At 43.0% G+C, this 17885-nt stretch overlaps 2 protein-coding genes across 3 annotated transcripts; one reads left to right on the top strand and one right to left on the bottom strand.

Annotated features, from left to right (window-relative positions):
* The first annotated feature begins 608 nt into the window (after positions 1 to 608).
* Positions 609 to 3897, top strand: mtif3 (mitochondrial translational initiation factor 3). The gene is made up of 4 exons (XM_069657534.1): positions 609 to 675; positions 1728 to 2187; positions 2278 to 2429; positions 3253 to 3897. The coding sequence occupies exons 2-4, from the start codon at positions 1731 to 1733 to the stop codon at positions 3499 to 3501; spliced, it is 858 nt and encodes a 285-aa protein (XP_069513635.1). The 5' UTR covers positions 609 to 675; positions 1728 to 1730; the 3' UTR covers positions 3502 to 3897.
* A 2247-nt stretch (positions 3898 to 6144) lies between these two features.
* heca (hdc homolog, cell cycle regulator) lies at positions 6145 to 17738 on the bottom strand. 2 transcript variants are annotated; one of them, XM_069683498.1, is made up of 5 exons: positions 17344 to 17738; positions 12141 to 13176; positions 11803 to 11969; positions 8274 to 8428; positions 6145 to 6649 (listed from the first exon to the last, which is right to left on the bottom strand). In XM_069683498.1, exons 1-5 carry the CDS (start codon positions 17480 to 17482, stop codon positions 6485 to 6487), a joined length of 1662 nt encoding a protein of 553 aa, XP_069539599.1. In that variant the 5' UTR covers positions 17483 to 17738; the 3' UTR covers positions 6145 to 6484. The 2 variants fall into 2 exon arrangements, with proteins under 2 accessions (XP_069539599.1, XP_069539606.1); XM_069683505.1 differs by lacking the exon at positions 11803 to 11969 and having other exon boundaries at positions 6542 to 6649.
* Between the last annotated feature and the right edge of the window lie 147 nt (positions 17739 to 17885).

Raw genomic sequence — 17885 nt, 5'->3', positions numbered from 1 at the left:
CAAAAAGGGACAGCAGAGGATGTACTTCCTGTGGCAGCTGAAGAAGTTCAACCTGCCAAAGACAATGATGGTGCACTACTACAACGCCATCATTGAGTCCATCCTCACCTGCTCCATCGCCGTCTGCTGCCACTGCCAGGGACAAGGGCAGGCTGCAGCGTGTCATCCGCTCTGCAGAGAGGCTGATTGGCTGCAATCTGACATCTCTTGAGGACCTGAGGCGTGCAAGGTAAGATTGAGGCCGACCCCTCTCACCCCGGACACATTCTCTTTAAGACTCTCCCCTCTAGCAAGAGGCTGCGGTCCCTCAGGACCAAAACATCCAGGCACAGGAACAGTCTCTTCCCCTCTGCTGCCAGCCTCGTCAACAAGGCCCCGATAAAAACTACAACATTGTGTGATAAAGCTTCTTTTAAATCACTATTTAAATTGATATAAATGTAGATGAATTGATTAAATCATCTAGAATATCGGGGTGAATAAGAACATACAGCAGGAGTTGACCCTTTAATGTACTAACTCGCTGTGGTGCGTTTCCTGCTGTGTCCAGAAGAGGGCAGCATCGTAGTTTTGTTGCATCTCTTCTCACTCAATTTAAATGAAGAAGAACAAGACGGAAGACGGCACAACAGTCACCCTGCAACAGAGAGCATGAATAAACGACATTGAAATACAGTGAGTAAACAGCACAACGATATAAGACACATTATGGGAATTCATTTACTCGCGGCATAAACGTTGATCTCTAATTTGACCGTTTGTGTCCGTGTTCATGTCTGTAATAGAGCATTCACACATTAACAGTACCTGAAACTGGAGAACTAGTGTAAATATCTAGGACATGTGCAAATCCTGCCAATTACACGGACAGCTTATTTTTTCAAATGACAATGCCTCCATAACGTAATGCGTCCACTAAACTCTACACAGTAATTAGCATTAATTAGGTCTGGACAACGCCAGACTCCTATCCTAAATTGTACTATTTAGGGTTGACATGTTAATTTCACACCTACTGCTACATTATGCTTTTACTGCGACACAAATTCTGAATTATAAAAGTCTTCTGGTCAGTTCGGCATATATACTGATTAACTTTAAATAGAAATTAGCTTTTACTGTGAGCTTGCATTGGTCAATTTCGGCTCAGAGAATTACCTACGGAGACTTGTCAGAATATCAGTACAAAAATAGCATTGTGTTAGAAATAAAGCAGAAACTTCCAAAATTAAGTTAAGAAGTAAGTGTGTTTTATCCCGAATGACACAGAAGACCCTGAAATTAAAAATATATATCTTAATTTGGATGTGTGGTGTGTGTGCAGTGACTAAAAGGAAATATAATCTTAAATAAGCAGATGTTTTAATGAAGTCTGGCCTGGCGTGCTGCTGAAGAAATTGAACTTTTTCAAAAACAATAGGCTGTTAAGGTTATGTGTTTATACGGTTCAAAGGAGATGTTACTAATGATGCTGGGAACATCCATTAAATGTTTTGGGAAAATTTGGTCTTCCAAACCCAAAGTGTTTGATAAAATTGAATTAATTAATAAGGATTTCCATGCACTCAAGAATTCCCAGCTCACACCACTAACATAACCTTAAAAGGGTGAGAAAAGAACTAGAGAAAAACAAGACAATACGCAGTACTAGGTGCTATATAAATAAAGTGTAGTTGAGTGGAGTAGAATTAAATTGAGTCTCTAAATCTCTGTCTCTTTATATTAAGGACATGTCTGCCGGTTGTGTGAGATGGTTGCTAAACCGTACAGTGAGGTCTGTGTGTGTCGTCAGCCATGGCTACAGGACGCCAGCATCAAGATTTTTTGTATGCAGGGAAAGATACAACATCATCGCTTCCTCCTGGAGATGGTCTCAGTTCTCCACAGCTGCAGACGATACAGAAGAGACTCCTGCACCAAAGAAAAAGAAGCATAATCCCAGAGCGAATAGCACTATCTCATCTGTCGGACGCAAGATCCCTCAGCGGGAGATACAGGTGATAAGTGAGGCAGGCGAGAACCTGGGCACCATGCACCGTGCAGATGTGATCAGAATAATGGACGAGAAGAGTCTCAAACTGGTGCTGCTCAGTGAACAGGAAGATCCTCCCGTGTACCAGCTGATGAGCGGCAAAAAGATCCACGCGGAGCAGCTGAAACTGCGGGAGAAACAGAAAGCAAAAGCAGGTTTGTGGTGTCTTGGTCTTAGACTTAGGAAATATACATTTATTAAAACACAAAACATCTAAAATGGTACTGACTATACTCTCTCCACAGCCCCTGTGCAGGTGAAAGAGCTCACCTTTTCGTCCGGCATCGGCTCTCATGACCTCACCACCAAGCTGAAACAAGCGGAGAGTTTTCTGGAGAAGAAGCATCATGTTAGGATGACTCTACGATTAGGACGAGGGCAACCTGCAGGCAACATGGTGAGGAAGAACACCTATTTCTCTCTGATTGCCTTTATTAGATAGGGGCAGTAAAGAGATGACCGTAAAGAGAGGAGACGAGGGCTGTGTTCGAAATCGTATACTATATTCTACTTACTGCGTTCAGCTGTATGTAGTACGGAGCTGTTCAAATTTATTAAGCAGTATGCTACGCCAGGTGCCAGTTTCCAGAAGTAAACAATAGTCCGCCAAACCGTCGCTTCTTTAGCTATAGCGCCCCCTTCTGCTCGAATGCTACACTGTGTGCCATTTCAACTGCCGTTGGACCAGCGCTTTGCATTATGGGATGCAGTGGGCGAAGTAGACTGGTCCGATGCATACTGTATATGACCTGTAGTATATGACCTGTAGCTAAGATTCCTGCCTGGACACAAACCGGCTTCCTAAATGCAGAGTACATAACTTCTTGCGACCTCTTAATCCAAACTATAAACTTTGATGACATGATGAAGAAGCGTGGCATTATGGGAGTTGATGTCAATCACAATTGATATCAATCACAACTGCAAATCTATCTGAAGTGACAGTAGCCAATGCATTCTTACCTGTGTAGTCGAACACGTGTAACATCGGTGTCTCTACGCAGTCCTAGCTTGTTACGAAGTTAAGACAGGTTCAAAGTAGTTCATCTATGTGCAATAGAGATGTACTTTACCAAATGATATCACCATGGATTACCTGCATATACTGTGTCACCACAATAACAAGAATTTGCAGTTCAGTTTGTCTAACATTGTACAAATGTCGATTCCCTTACACGCAAACACAGCAAATCTTAATCATTTGTCTTTTTTCCCCGCAGGAAACAACTCTGGAGCAGATAGTGCAACAAATGGATGTGATGGTGGGATTTGTTTCCAAGCCAAAAGCCATACGTGACGGTCAGGCAGCCATGTGCGTCCTGCGACCGCCTTCGGCAAAAGATTTAGCACAGCTACAGAAAGATAAAGCTGCAGCTTCTCAGTCCGATGACTCCAGTTCGGAAGCAACGCAGGGCAAAACATCCTCTGTTGGCAACACGGACACAACAGAGGAGTCTATACAGCAGTGAGCTGTTGGAAATAAAACATTTTGACTACAACAATCTTAAGTCTGTGCTTAAATGTCACAGTGTGGTTTAAATGCTCTTCGCTGGAGCCAAAACAGTCTCGGTTAATGCGCCAAGTGAAGACCTTTTAAATTGAATAAATGGAGCCTCATGTTGGAGCATCAGGAAAATATCACGTTGCATCATCAGCTAAAAAACTTGCTAACTGTTTGTCTTTACCGTAACAATCCAATCTAGCTACCTAAAAACTAAATTATATTTGACAAGTGCAGGTCATGATTCACATGATTCATTTAACATACTACTGGACGCCCCACAGCTGAGGGGTTTGTAATACAGGCATAAAAATGTCCCTAGAATACCTGTTCTACCTTAAGAGGTTATTTGACCTTAAGTTAATCTTCAGAGGCTACTCACACACTAGCTGTAATACTTACTGAGACCTGTCTAACCCAAGCAGGCGGCTGTGGCTCAGTGAGTCGGTCGTCTCTTCATCAGAAGGTCAGGGGTTCGCTCCCTGACTGCTACAGTCAAATGTCAAAGTGTCCTTGGGCAAGACACTGAACCCCAAATTGCATGTGTGAATGAGTGTGTGAATGGGTGAATGTGACATGTAGTGTAAAAGCACCTTGAGTGGTCACAGGACTAGAAAAGCGCTATATGAATACAGTCCATTTACCAAGCAGGAACCTCCAGGGCTGAAATATGAAGCCAATCCTGAAGTGCCAAAAACTGCAGTTCCTCAAGTGGCCACTTGAGGGTGGCTCCAAACGTGATTCAATCCCCATAAGGTCCCTTATTTAACTTCACAGCCCTTTAAACATGTGAAGAGACTGGTACAAACATTAGATTTGGTCAGTATACACAATTTCTCTTTTATAAAAACTGTAAGGCGGCTGAATTTCTATTTTACTCACCTGTTTGAACCATTTTAAGGTTTCACATTATAGATAATTACGGCGTGCCCTCTTTGATGGGTGATTGCTGCTAGCTGTCTGCTAGGCTTCAACTCCGTTGACTACAGTCAATTAACTATTGCCCCTTTTATATTGCCAGTTCAAGGTGGATATATAACGCCTCGTCCTCTATGAAAAATGCACAGACGAGCTCGACCCCCCATTCTACCTCTGAGCTGGCATCGGAGGTAGTAACAGAGGCAGCAGAGCGAAACAGCGGCGTAAGTGTATATAGCCCCTTTCACACTTTCTTGTTTGTCGAAAAGGTTACAATCGGCATTCAGACCCAGGTAATTATCGCCTCAGCTCCGATCGGCAATGATGGGAACACAAAAACCGGGTCGACGCGTTATCTCTGCCCCCTTTTCTGGCGCGATGCTATGATGCGCTCTGACGCCCGTCTCCGCCCAAGCAGCGCTCAAACATCGCTCTAAATTTGTCGGCACCGAGTTTGATAAATTGACTGAATGAGTAATCGATACAATAAAGACCTCCGTGCTGCTTATCAAATAGTTTAATGTATGTCCATTATGCGTACAATTGTTTACTAACCCTGGTTCCGGCAGGTTTGTGACGTCAGACGGTGACGCAGCAGAAAAGAGACCGAAAGGAGCGTACTCTACTGGCAATGGGAAACAAGACAACCAGCATTTATAAGCGAGTCTCCCCGAGTCTGAAAAACCTGCGTCAACGCCCTAATTGTGGTGGGAAAGGGGTGTAAGTGAAGCACACGTTTTCCTTCTGCGACGCTGGAACACTATGTGAAAACACACACTCCGGCTTTTTGCTGGGGTTGCTTGGTTCAATGTACATGGCAAAGGTGGCATAAAAGCGGAGCGTCATTACGGCCCTGTGGTGGAACCGCAGTGTAAAAAGGGCTGATGACTCTTGGGTATCCACCCTCTTTTTCAAATATGGTCAGTTCACTCCAAAACACAAGAAGGCAGTGGTTAAAAGGCCAAACTCAAGGCTGCGGAAGTGGAGTACATAAACCAGTGGTTGACCCGATGGTGGCTAAATCCACTTCTTATTTACAGTCTACGTACGGTCATGCTCCAATCCTTACCATAACCTTAACCTTCACACAGCCTTAAGGTCGAGGTGAAATGAAAAATGTCATTTTAATCCTTTTAGATCACATCCCCGGTAATATTGTGCATCTATTTGACAATATAGGCCGGAAAAAAAAAACCATTTCTTCGTATTCTTATATCAAAATCTGATCATTTTTTCTTCCGGTAAAACTAAATTTCACGCGTGCTTACGTAAGTTAGCACCAAACAATTTCAACCAATCAATCTGCAACATTTAGCCGCAGAGCACCAAGAACGCTCGGTCAGTTAGCTAGCTACTGCGCTGTGGAGAACGTCTGTCTACGCCCACTTCTCAACGATCAAATCAAATCCCTCTAATGATACGCCCCGCCTGCACGTCCTGTTCACTCGGACATACGTCACGATGCGGAAGCTAGATACTCTTGAAGTGCCGTTTCAGCTCGACTTTAAAATACATAATGGACATATTAGAGGACAGACTAACAGATCAGGAAGGAGAGGTGGGTCCCCACTTGACAGCACAGGGGGTGTGACTATTTTAGACAAGCTAAAGGATGAGAATTTCCCGTAAGAGGCTGTGATCCTTGTCAGTAATGTTTTATATGGAATGGAGATATTACACAAACACTAATGCATATCTTTCTCTGCTTTATTCGAGATTTATGTTTTTGGTAAAAAATAAAAATAAAAGCAAATTTGGCGTACAGATACATTCACTTGTCACAGATAAACGTGTTTGTTTGACATCACTTGTCAGCTCCACACTTTATCAACACCTTTCTCTTAACAGCAGAGATACTGCCTCTGAACCTCTTTTTGAATTTTGAACTAGACTCGTACTTTCCTATTCTTAAAAAGTGAGAACTTAAAAACAATAAAGCACCTTAAGGCCCCAAAAATAAAATCTTTCCTAGATTGTGTTAGAAAACAAAATGGAACAAAAGCAGCTTAACTAGCATGCACGAGGAGCATTTGTCAATAAGCCTCAAGTACTTTGTAGGAGGAGAAAGGTTTAACAAAGTGATAGTCCAGGTTGCCACAGTGAGGGCACTGCTGGACGTTACTGTACTCGGAGAAATACTGCATCCCGACTCGGACGTCCACCACCGGCTTCCCGCAGTGCTTACAGTTCAGACGAGCCTGAGGACACACAGGGGGGGAGAGGAGACGTAGGTCAGTTAACAGGGCGGTACTGATGTTCTTCACCTTTACAGTTATTATTTAATATGCTACCAATACTGTGGGGTTACAGTGAGGTTACTTTATTGTTTCTAACACGAATGTAAACTGAACTTATTCTGGCATAAATAATTTCTCTATTACTGTTTAGATGACAATGATATATATTGAGGAACCACTACATATTTTATTTGTACCTGATTCATACAGCACAATTGCGCTGTAAAAATCAGAAGTTGTGTCATATAGAGTTACCAAAAGTTTTTCACCACACAAACTAGTTCTTACCTACAGAATATAGCTACTAAAATTTCATTTCTCAAACTGCCAGCTGTAATAGTTTCAAAACGTTTTAATTGATATTCAATCAATATAAAACACTACACAACAGTTGTTGTCCGACCAAGTAATCTGATTGGACAACAGGCTTTGCATGAGTGCTGATACACGATGTGTCCAAAACTGCATACTATCATACTAATCATACTAACCGTGACGTAAAATTGAGTATGTCATGCGTTCCCATCTCCTAGTATGCAATTTTGTGTATGCGAGAAATGCCTGGATGTATACTAGATCGGCCCGGATATTTGAGTATGAGACGGGAGCTCACTGGTTGTACTCAACCGCCCCAAAATGCATTGCGGCTATTCAGCTTCTACTATGGCGGAGATGGACCGGAGATCAAACCGGACATACGTAAACGATTAAGTCACGTGATACGGAGAGACGGCTCTGAGTATGATGCCAGCGGCATCCTAATAGTCAGGTTAGTGGGCAGCATGCAGTACATACTGTTTGAGTATGTAGGCAGTACGTTAGTATGCAGTTTGGGACACAGCAATAGAGAACAACATCACTGGGACTTTTCACTCTGTGTATCACTCCGCCTCAGGCAGGTGTACTAAATATGTTAATGAACATCCCAGCAGACCGTGTATGTCTACATTTATCAGGCTGGTACCTCTGAATCACACAGCAGACTCTTCTTTCACTGATCGATGATAAATTAAAACAATAAATGTACATGATAACAAACAGCTGATCTGTGGCAACCTGTAGACACAGAGTGCAGGAGAATGTTTGGGTTGCTCGGCAACAACAGTCCATCAGTTGATTGTTACTGTTAACTATTTGCCGCTTGTATTACTGTTGTACAACAGCAATATCACATTCGACGTCCTGATGTTGTACTGCATTTCCTCGTGCCTAATCCCAGTGATCACTCCCTCTCATGTGATAACGCTTAGAAATTATATAATGTTATGCTGTCAACAGACTAAATCAGATACTTCCCATTCATTCTAACCTAACTGTCCCCCTTAAGAGGAGACTTCTTATGAGTTATAGCTTTTGACTGATGGCCTTTGATTCGATGATGCTACTGGTTTCTAAATTTCTCTAGTGCTGTTTTCACAGCCGGAGTAATTCGACTCATGACGAGCATTGTGTAAAACTGGTGAACTGTCCCTTTAAATTTCAGCTGCGCACCCCCAAATTACTAGTTTGAAACTAGCTAGAAGCTGCAAAGAAAAAGGAGGCCAAATGTAAACGTTTTCTGCCCGTCAGAGATCTGTGTTTCTACCTGGCAACAGGGTGAAGCAGCCAGTATATCGTAGGTGTACATGGTGCCCAGTTGATGCCAGCTCCCGTCCCAGCGTGACTTGCATTTGATGCAGACGATCTTGTGGACGCCTTCTAAACAGTCCACACAGATGGCGTACAAGTGCATTAACCTGCCTGAAAAAGAAGAAACATAGTTAGGGTTATCTTAATTAAATTGCAAGTCATATTGTCTTCTCTAATTAGCCGTGAAAGTCAATAAAATAAACAAATGTTCTACAGCACAAGCAAATAAAGCTTTGATTCGATATAAAGACCAGGGCGGCCTGTGTGACTGAGCTAGTGGACAGTCAGCAAACTTGTCCTCTAATCAAACTATGCAGCCTATAATATAAATTATGTTTTTTAATTTTAAAGTAGAGCCTGGAAAACACCAAAAAGAGACTTTTGCAGCTCTGTACAACTTCTGCAGGACTTGTTTCAGGCCGGTACAACAACTACTTCTTAGTAAACTGTCAAAAAAAGCTCTTTAAGTACTGAAAAAAAAACATTCAAATATTTTGAGACATTATCAAAAAATCTCACGGTGACAGAAGACCAACAAAATCATCGACTAGGGGAGACTGTTATATAAAACATTGCTCAACAATGTTATCGTTAAGGTCCGATAATGTCTCTTTGAAGGCGTATGCGCTGGTGACTGCAGCTTTATTAACATGTTTTATATGCAATGAACATTTTTATATTCTTATGTCTGCATAACATGAAAGCAAAATGACAGCAGATGCTCTCCCTCATTATATTCTGTCCCTGTTTTGAATGTTCAAGTGTGCCAAAAAGGCCCTGCATGCATTTTATTAAGTGTTGTCCTTTAAATTAAGCAGTGCCTCCAGGAAGTAAAACAGCATTCCTGTGAATTCAACCAATTTCACAACCTTGCATTTCTGGCAAATTGCTGCAGTTTTTCCCACTAATTTGATCAATCATCCTGTTTCCCTGCACGTGCAAAGTCATTAACGTCGCTGAACTCACTTCTTTGATATTCAAAATATAGATATTGATCCCCTGATGTCTGCGATGTTGTATAAACATCTGAAGGCATCTTTTATTGTATTACTTACTTGTTTCTGATATTGTGACAGTGCTGATTTTAAATATTCATTGTACAGTGGGACAGTAATCCACCTGTCTTTTATCAATTGTTTTATGCAGCAGCTGAAATAACAAGTAGAACAGTAAAAATCTATTAAATAACCTGTAGATTCTACCTCCCTAATATGGATTGCATTTGTGCAGTGTAAAACGAGCATTTTATGGCTATTGACTTTAGAGTCATTCAGTTTTTACACATATTATTTGGCATCTTGAGACGGTACAGGACCGAAAGTGACCTTAGAAGATAAACAGCTCGCTCAGCCAATAGATTGCTTTATTGGAGTGTTTTTTCCACTCGCTCACAGTGGATGTGTAATATGTTAAAGACAAAAATAAAGGCTCAGAACATTGCAACTTTCATTGCAACCTTTTTAAAAAGCTGCCACCAAATCAGCCAATAACAGAAAATGCTGCGAAATCCTGGACGGACTGATTAAGGCTCCCCAAGTACAGTTAAACACAATAGAGATACAATACCAGTTTATCACCTAAATCACTGTAAACATGGATGCTTTCAGAGACAGACATGTGATTATGGTGTTGTAGTGTGTTTTTGTTGTTGAATTGTAGAATAAGTCCGAGTCAATTTGCTAAAGAAAAACAAACCAATTTCCAATTTTCTCAGATCAAAATGAAGCTCCGAACTGAACAGTTCTCCCCTGGAAAAAGCCTCTGTCAGTCAAAGCTGGTGTTCTCTGTAATCTCTGTAAAAGTAATAATATTTGAAATTGGCGCCAGAGCTGTGGAGAAAGTTGTACAAACAGCTCGTGGTTTCACCCGTTCTACATTCCTACAACACCCAGCGTGCATTGCGCCCCTCACTCTGAAAGGAACGGCCCAGCGAGAGAAGCTGGAGTGAAATACAACGCTGCATGCAGTGGCTCAGAGCGGTACAGAAACAGAAATACGTCGAGAATATACCGGTGGATCGTCTAAAAAATCTTCAGGTCTGCAGTCTACATTTCAAACCTGACGATTTTGAACGAGACATGACATCAGAGGTGGGCGTCGTAGACTTAGGAAGAGTAGTAGTGAGCTCCCTGGCCTCCACCAGATGACGCGTTTAACGTGGCATGAGCTCCCCATAATAGCATGATAGGACTGAGGTTGAAAATTGGCGAACTGGCCCTTTAAGTGATTAAACAGTGTTAACTATCTTTTTTTTTAAAACATGATTTTTCTGGCTTTTTGCCTTTATTAGATGGGACAGCTGAAGAGAGACAGGAAATGTGGGGAGGGGAGAGTGGGGGGTGACGTGCACCAAATAATCGGCAGACAGGGAGTCGAGGCTGCGATCAGTGCGTCGAGGACTGTAGCCTCTGTATATGGGGCGCCTGCTCTACCGACTGAGCTAAACCAGCGCCCCGGTCTTAACTATCTTTAAACACAAAAGGCAACGTCCACCTTTTAAATCCTCTCTTTTTCAGAGTACATCTTCTTCATTTAAGATCCACTTCTCTCTTCTCCAACATTTATATTCTGGCCGTCAGAAAAGCAAGAAAACTGAATAACTTATCCTTTCATATTGATGCATATCAAGGACCATACATATCAAAGCCTTTGGGCGAACACATCAAAGGAGCTTCACGCTGCCGCTGTGCTAATGAACATTCATGCTGGACTGGGCAGAAGCCAGCAGAAAGCCTCTAATGTCTGTGTACTGTCTATGGCTTATTGATGGATTGTCCTTGTCTGTTTGTCTTTAGGATTTTTATTATTTGTGGATTAAATGTACTAAATCTTTGCACCATCTTGAGCTCAGTAACTCTATACTTTAAAGGGCCAGTTCACTAATTTTCAACCTCAGTCCTATCATGCTATTATGGGGAGCTCATGCCTTTATGGTAGGAAAGGCTCTGTGCCTTTGAAGGACACTATCCACTTCTCCAATGGGCCCCCCGCCAGACTCCGCCAGACTACGTTAAACGCGTCATCTGGCGGAGGCCAAGGAGCTCGCTAAACTACACTTCCTCAGTCTAGGACGGCCGCCTCCGACGCATGTCTCGCTCAAAATCATCAGGTTTGAAATGTAGACTGCAGACCTGAAGATTTTTCAGACGATCCACCGGTATATTCTCGACGTATTTCGGATTCTGTTCCGCTCCGTTGCCTGCAGTGAAAATGGTAGTATTTCACTCCAGCGTCTCTCGCTGGGCCGTTCCTTTCAGAGGGAGGGGCGCAATGCACGCTGGGTGTTGTAGGAATGTAGAATGGGCGAAACCACGAGCTGTTTCTCCACAGCTATGGCGCCGATTTCAAATATTATTGCTTCTAACGATTACAGAGAACACCAGCTTTGACCGACAGTGGCTTTTTCCAGGCGCGAATTGCTCCTGTAAGCATTTGTGTTCAGTAACTATAGAGGCTAGTGCCATGACCTTGAAACAGGGACCGACCTTGAAGGTGGCAGGGGACGTCGTACTCAATCTCGTCGTGGCGAGAGGGGCTGAGAAACAGGGTCCCATCCACCAGAGGAAACTGTTCAAACACGGGCAGCGCTCTGTGGCACAGCGCACAGTTCACCACGTTTCGCTGACTCGCACTGAGAGCTGACAGGATGAACCTGAAGGACACACAGACAGACTCAGAGTGTGGACTACAAATCCCTTAAGCCACAAATATCAAATATGTAATCATTTAGTGGTGCACATTCTGGTATTTGTAGTGCCTGGCTTTATACATTAAAAAGGTACAAAAGGGCCAGAATAGTTGTAGCACATGTTTTACAGTGTACCTGCGCAGCTCTTCTCCCTGGCCTGCCTGGGCGTCGTCCTCCATGCGCACGTGGTAGGTGTTGAGTTTGTGTCGGGGGATGTGGGTGAGGAGCTCCGAGAGGTCCAGCCTCCTCAGGAACTGCACTGGGTGGGAGTGGGTCCCGTCACCCACGCTGCCAGAGGTGAGGCGGTGGTGGAGCGGGAGGGCGAAAGAGAGCGGCAGGGGGAGGACAGACCCGGGGTCGAGGTGAGCTCCGCCCCCTGAGGCTCCCATCGAGCAGCCGCCGCCCCGACCGAGAGCTCCCCCGACCAGGAGGTGTTTCCTCTGCGGGTCCATGTGGACGGCTGATTTGAGGAACTCTCCCAGAGGACGGGAGCCTCGCAATCCCGCTCCTCCTCCTGGTCCGAGGGGAGCGGTAGGGGAGAAAGGGTAACCGGCTGGAGGAGACTGTCCCGGAGAGTCACAGGGAGACTTCTGAGGAGGCCCCAGACAAAAGGGTCCTCCTGCTCCTCCTACTGCTCCTCTTTCTGTAGAGTTCTGACGGTCCATTGATTGTCTGCGAGGTAATTCCTGACTTGAGGCTCTGTGGGGGAGCTTACCTCCTCCCACTGCTCCTGCTGGTGTCTTACTTTTCTTGGGCTCATCAAAAACCCCATCCCCGGGCCCTGCCGCTCCTCCACTGGCCCCGTTCCTCCCCGTGCTCCTCTCTGATGGCTTCTTCTTGCGCTCGTCCTGCATGCGTTTCACCTGGTACCAGTCCGTGTCTTTCTTCAGGTGACCCTGGCCGCAGCGGCACGAGCAAAACCTGAAGGCCAGGTCGTAGCCCTTCTTGGTCCACATGTTCTGCCGGCACTGCTTCTCGTTCCAGGAGCGAGCGCGGCCGATGCAGTTAAACTGGACGAGGATGGAGCTCTCCCACTCGTAGAAACACTGCAGGTGCATCCAGTTTCCGTAAGGGCAGAGCTCGTTGTTGCAGAGGACGCGCTGGTAGTCGTCCTTCTCCAGGTCGATGGGGCGGCCCAGGCTGCAGCCGAGCGGCGTCGCACACTGGACCTCTGAGAGAGTACAGAGAGGAGGAAGAGGAGATTTCATTATCTGAGATCAGTCTTTATATTCTATTAAAGATATAATCATAATAGTCTAGACTATCTACCGCTGAATTAGGTAACACAATGGTGATTGAGCCTATGGCCCACTGATGAAAGCCTTTGTATTTGCAGTATTACAGACTGGGTGTCTGTGGCGACTTTAAAATCCCAAGCGGCGCCCAGTTAGTGACGTGTTCTCCATCAGCCAGCAGTGGTTGGTCTGCCAGAGACGGTAGGCGGAGCTAAGCGGCTGCTTTTCCGCTCTCTGCGAGTGTTGCGAGTAAACAGTAATCTACTATGGCTGAACAAACAAAGAAAAGATGGATGACTACAGATACAACTTCAACAATAAGTGAAAATACAAAGAAAAATAAACAAACTCGATGCTCAGATGAAGCAAACAGTCTGAAAAGGAAAGCGACCGTCAGCCAGGAAAATCAGTTACAACCGGAGCCAACTGTGGACGTCTGGTTATCTGGGACATGTGCGTCTGCAATTGAGTTTTATCGCCATAAGGTGCCGCCAAGTAGAATGAAAGTCAGAACTTCGAGATTAGTTCTTTAATCAATGGTCTATGAAATAGAAATAGTGGAAAATAGCAGCCTTTAATTGCTCATTTTCCAGTAGCAGTCTTAAATGCAAACATATGAAAATTTAGGGTGCAATTAAAGTTTTTTTATTGTTTATTAATCTGCCAAATATTTTCTCAATTAATCAGTTGTTTGGTGATAAACACTAGAAGACAGTGTAAAAAAATGGCTCCTAGAGCCCAATATGACATCCTGAAAAACTCAAGAAAATCCTCTTTTTATACAAAACAAAACAAAGAAATCCACTTAATAGTCAGATTAAATACGCTCGAAAAATCTAATGATTCACATTCTATGTTTCATTTTGCTTGTTATGTTTAACATCAATTATCTAATCATTTTGAGCCGATATGAACAAGACGGATAATCTTTTAATCCATTTTCTCAAATGTGAGAATTGGCTTCATTTCCTCGTCTTGAATGATTGTTAACTGAATATCTTTGGGGTTTGCACAAAGACATGCAGCAAACAAACAATCTGAATGTTTCATTTTGCCCCCCGAAGTCACGCAGCGGACTTTAACTGTGGCTCTAGGAAATAGTGATAAAGATTTAACAGCATGTGATTAATTGAGTCATAATCGTGAGATAGCATGCATGATATCTTTAAGAGACAATAAGCCTATCAATGTTATATCTGTATATATTGTTAAGGGAGAACATGTTGCCCGATTTCCACCTATATGATAACTTTAAATGTCTTAATAAAATGACTTCTTTTGTTCAAACAACAGTCCACAACCCTCTTCATTTACTATCATGAAATTCAACTAGGGCATCCAGGCCTGAGAGCAGCTCTATTCAAACCCTGCCAACTGTCAAGTCTGGATGTGAATCAAGCAAATGTGGGCACACAGTCTGCAGCAGAAGAAGCTCATGATAAAACACTGTGGGTGTGTGTAGGGGGATCGTTTCCTCTCTCGTTTTCCGGTACGCTGTCAGAGCCTTTTTTTTTCTTCTTCCCCATTCTTCTCTAACGTCACCACACAGAGGAGAATAAATACACTCTCTGGAGCATTTTTAGCCCTGTGCATCATTTTTTGGGCTACACCGAGGTCATAGTTCAGCTTAAATGAAACTTGAGATGCATAAACACAGAAATAAACCGCTGCTCTGTAAGGACATTTAGAGCTGACTCAGCTCTGCACTTTACTAATGCTCTGAAAAGGAAACAAAAGTTTAATGTAGGGATACAATACACAGATTTACTTAATGATTTATTGTTGCTAAATTCATTTAGCAGGAATATTATGTTGTGGCAATGAAATTAGAGCCCCATCTATTTATCGACTGGCAGATTTGTTAACAGATCAATCGGTATCATCAGGATATCTTTTCCAAAATGCACCATATCAACACGTTTTATACATTACATTTAACGCGTGTATTATAAGCATGCTTTAAGTATGATTCTTCACATTGTTTGTCTGGAAGAACATGCTCCGACATCGGGCTGGGCAATACGACACTATATATATCCTTAAAACAATATAAAAATGTATATCGTATGTGCTTTTCTGTATTGGCTCTATCGTGATGTCACAAAACCAGTAGCTGAACTGCTTTACGCTTTACGTTCTAATCCCTGCACGTGGGAGTGAACCTGAATCACAGAGGGAGGCGCTGTTTATTTACATGGACATTAACGTGCAGAAAAGTCTCTGTTCTTTTTATTAAGTATTTAATTCACACAGGATCCAAAAATAGGCTTTACCATGTGGTTATTTCATATAGACTAATTATTTGTTAAATCACGATATCGTGATATAAATCGTGATCGAGATATGAAAAATCCTATATTGTGATGTAGGATTTTTCGCCCAGCCCTTCTCCGAGTTTACAAACCTCTCTGCAGCTCATGTAGCAGAGCATCACAGCTGAGCCAACGATCCACACAAGAAGTAGTTGTATGATGTAAAATAAATGTTGCATATTTTTTCTGATAAAGTTTACATAGTTTTATTGGTGCAAACCCTGTTGATTGGGCTCCTAATAAGATTGATTGATCAAATAACTTGTTTTTTCCCCAAACAGTCCAAACCCCAGAGGTTATTGAGTTTACTATAATTTCTAACTTATACTCATAACTTTGACGACAGCCCTCCCCTAAACAATTGAAAGTGCACTGCCATGCATATGGTGCAGGAGAGGTCCATGAAAAGGCGAAATAAGTTGTTCACTGCCTCAAACTAGCTTTTTGTCATTATGGTGTGATGAGCTCACTACCTTCAGGGGCGGCAGCCAGGTAGGTAGGTAGACAGCAGGTAAGCCATCCAATCATCTTATTATAAGACAAGAAATAGCCGTAAAGTTTAAGAAGCTAGATCCGTTGAATGTTTTAAATTTTGTTTTAAAAGATGCTTAAATCCTTTTTTATGTATAAACTGGCCGATAGGTGAATTACTACTTATTTATTCACATATGAATAATTTCTGCTTTTGGCGAAAATATCTTAAAAAACACATTCATGTTTTGAAAAAATAAAAACAAGTACATAATGTAAATATATCAGGTATTCATTAGGAGATATATCACAGTATAATAAAATTAATGTATTGCACCACTTATTGACCTACATGTGTTCTGATATCCCTTTTTCTTATATTCAGGTCTACTTAAAACCTTTGTTCCGCATTTAAAAGTGCATGCAGCCATGCAGTATGACATGTTTTATAGCCACTGTGAGTCTGTTGTGGATGAAGTTGAACTTGAGTGCGCAGACAAGCGGTGAGGTGTCAGTACTACCCTTTGAGGAAGGCCACGACCAAAAACTGTGGACAGTAAGGTGCGCGTCAAGAGAAGACAGCTGAGGCCTGCATGGAAGCTAACACATTATACAGTATGTAACAGCATCGATTAAGATGTAATATCATTCATACACGTGATGCATTGTTTCATTAGAACTTCCTGAGGCTACATTTGACAACAATGAATGCCAATTTCATAGGAGGTAGTCCCTTTTCCAAGAAGAGCTTCACACGCCAAATTCAATTCATAAATCAGTCAATTTAAGGATCTGGTACTTATCGGATCCGACTCAAATGTGCAAAAACAAGACTGAGGACTATTTTCGAAAATGAAACTTCGCTCTTTAATTCTGCTAACATTTGACACACCGAACAACACCTGTTTCAATAACATTACAACTTGTGTGCCTGCCTTAAGCACAATATTCTTGTACTGAAACGAAACTACAGAGGCTTTTGCATATACTGCAAATAAGTTGAACAAGCGGATATTTAAGTGCAGTTATATACAAGCTTCTTGCTGGGTCAGATGTACAACAACGATCAATAAAACCATGCAAGGCCTCAAGTCGTGATAGACCAATGTAGCCTATATTTTCCGATAATCAAGGAACCCTTAAATTGATGCATTATTAAATGGAAGTTTGGCACGGTGTTGAAAGAAGCGTTAGGGGGGTTACAGACATTTGCAACGTCGCAGTGCATGTATGTCACAGTCGCACAGACAAGACAGAGCTTCCTTTGGCAGGAAGGCAGCATCACTAAACTTCTACATCTGTGTCCGTTTCCTCTCTTACCACTTGAGCGCTCGTTTCTGGGTGCAGCCGCCGCGGCCGCGCCTCCTGTTGGGGCCGCACAGGCTCCATTTTCCTGCTCATCTCCGCTACTGTTAGTGCGTTTGCTTTTCTTTCCCTTGTTGTTCTTCTGGTTGGGCATTTTACACGATTCGGCTGTCAAGTGTTATTTTCGACCTCTATCAACGGCTGCTGTCACCGCCGTCTGACATTTCTGTGGACTCCATTCCTGCAGTGTTTTTGCAGTGCTTTCTCTTTGTGTTGTTGTTTTTGGGGGTCCTCGTGGACGACAGGCAGGGTTTTGTGCAGCTCTGACAGCAGCAGCTACAAGGAATAAGCTGCTATAACCTTTAAGAACGAAGGCGTGTCCGTCTCTTGTTTTGATTCCTGCTCCGCTGTTTTCTTCCACCCCCTGACGTCACAGGACCCCGCCCCCCGCGCTGGCCGTCAACGGTTTCATGCTGCGTTCGGGTTCTGTGGGAAAGCTCGGATTTTACCGCTTCAAACACTAAAATCAACCATTATCGTCCCAACGTTGTTGGCCA

This window comes from Semicossyphus pulcher, unplaced genomic scaffold, assembly GCF_022749685.1.
Source record: "Semicossyphus pulcher isolate SPU_LCO1_2020_fin unplaced genomic scaffold, fSemPul1.0.p SCAF_11, whole genome shotgun sequence".
Taxonomy (NCBI): domain Eukaryota; kingdom Metazoa; phylum Chordata; class Actinopteri; order Labriformes; family Labridae; genus Semicossyphus; species Semicossyphus pulcher.
This window is presented reverse-complemented; position numbering and strand designations above follow the sequence as displayed.

Excerpts from the sequence above, each read along its gene's own strand:
- mtif3 (XM_069657534.1), top strand. The coding sequence starts at position 1,731 with ATGTCTGCCGGTTGTGTGAGATGGTTGCTAAACCGTACAGTGAGGTCT. Across the intron at positions 2,188-2,277 it reads GAAACAGAAAGCAAAAGCAG|CCCCTGTGCAGGTGAAAGAG; the intron begins GTTTGTGGTGTC and ends CTCTCTCCACAG. Across the intron at positions 2,430-3,252 it reads GGCAACCTGCAGGCAACATG|GAAACAACTCTGGAGCAGAT; the intron begins GTGAGGAAGAAC and ends TTTTCCCCGCAG.
- heca (XM_069683498.1), bottom strand. The coding sequence starts at position 17,482 with ATGCCCAACCAGAAGAACAACAAGGGAAAGAAAAGCAAACGCACTAAC. Across the intron at positions 13,177-17,343 it reads CAGAAACGAGCGCTCAAGTG|AGGTCCAGTGTGCGACGCCG; the intron begins GTAAGAGAGGAA and ends GTACTCTCTCAG. Across the intron at positions 11,970-12,140 it reads CAGGGAGAAGAGCTGCGCAG|GTTCATCCTGTCAGCTCTCA; the intron begins GTACACTGTAAA and ends TGTGTCCTTCAG.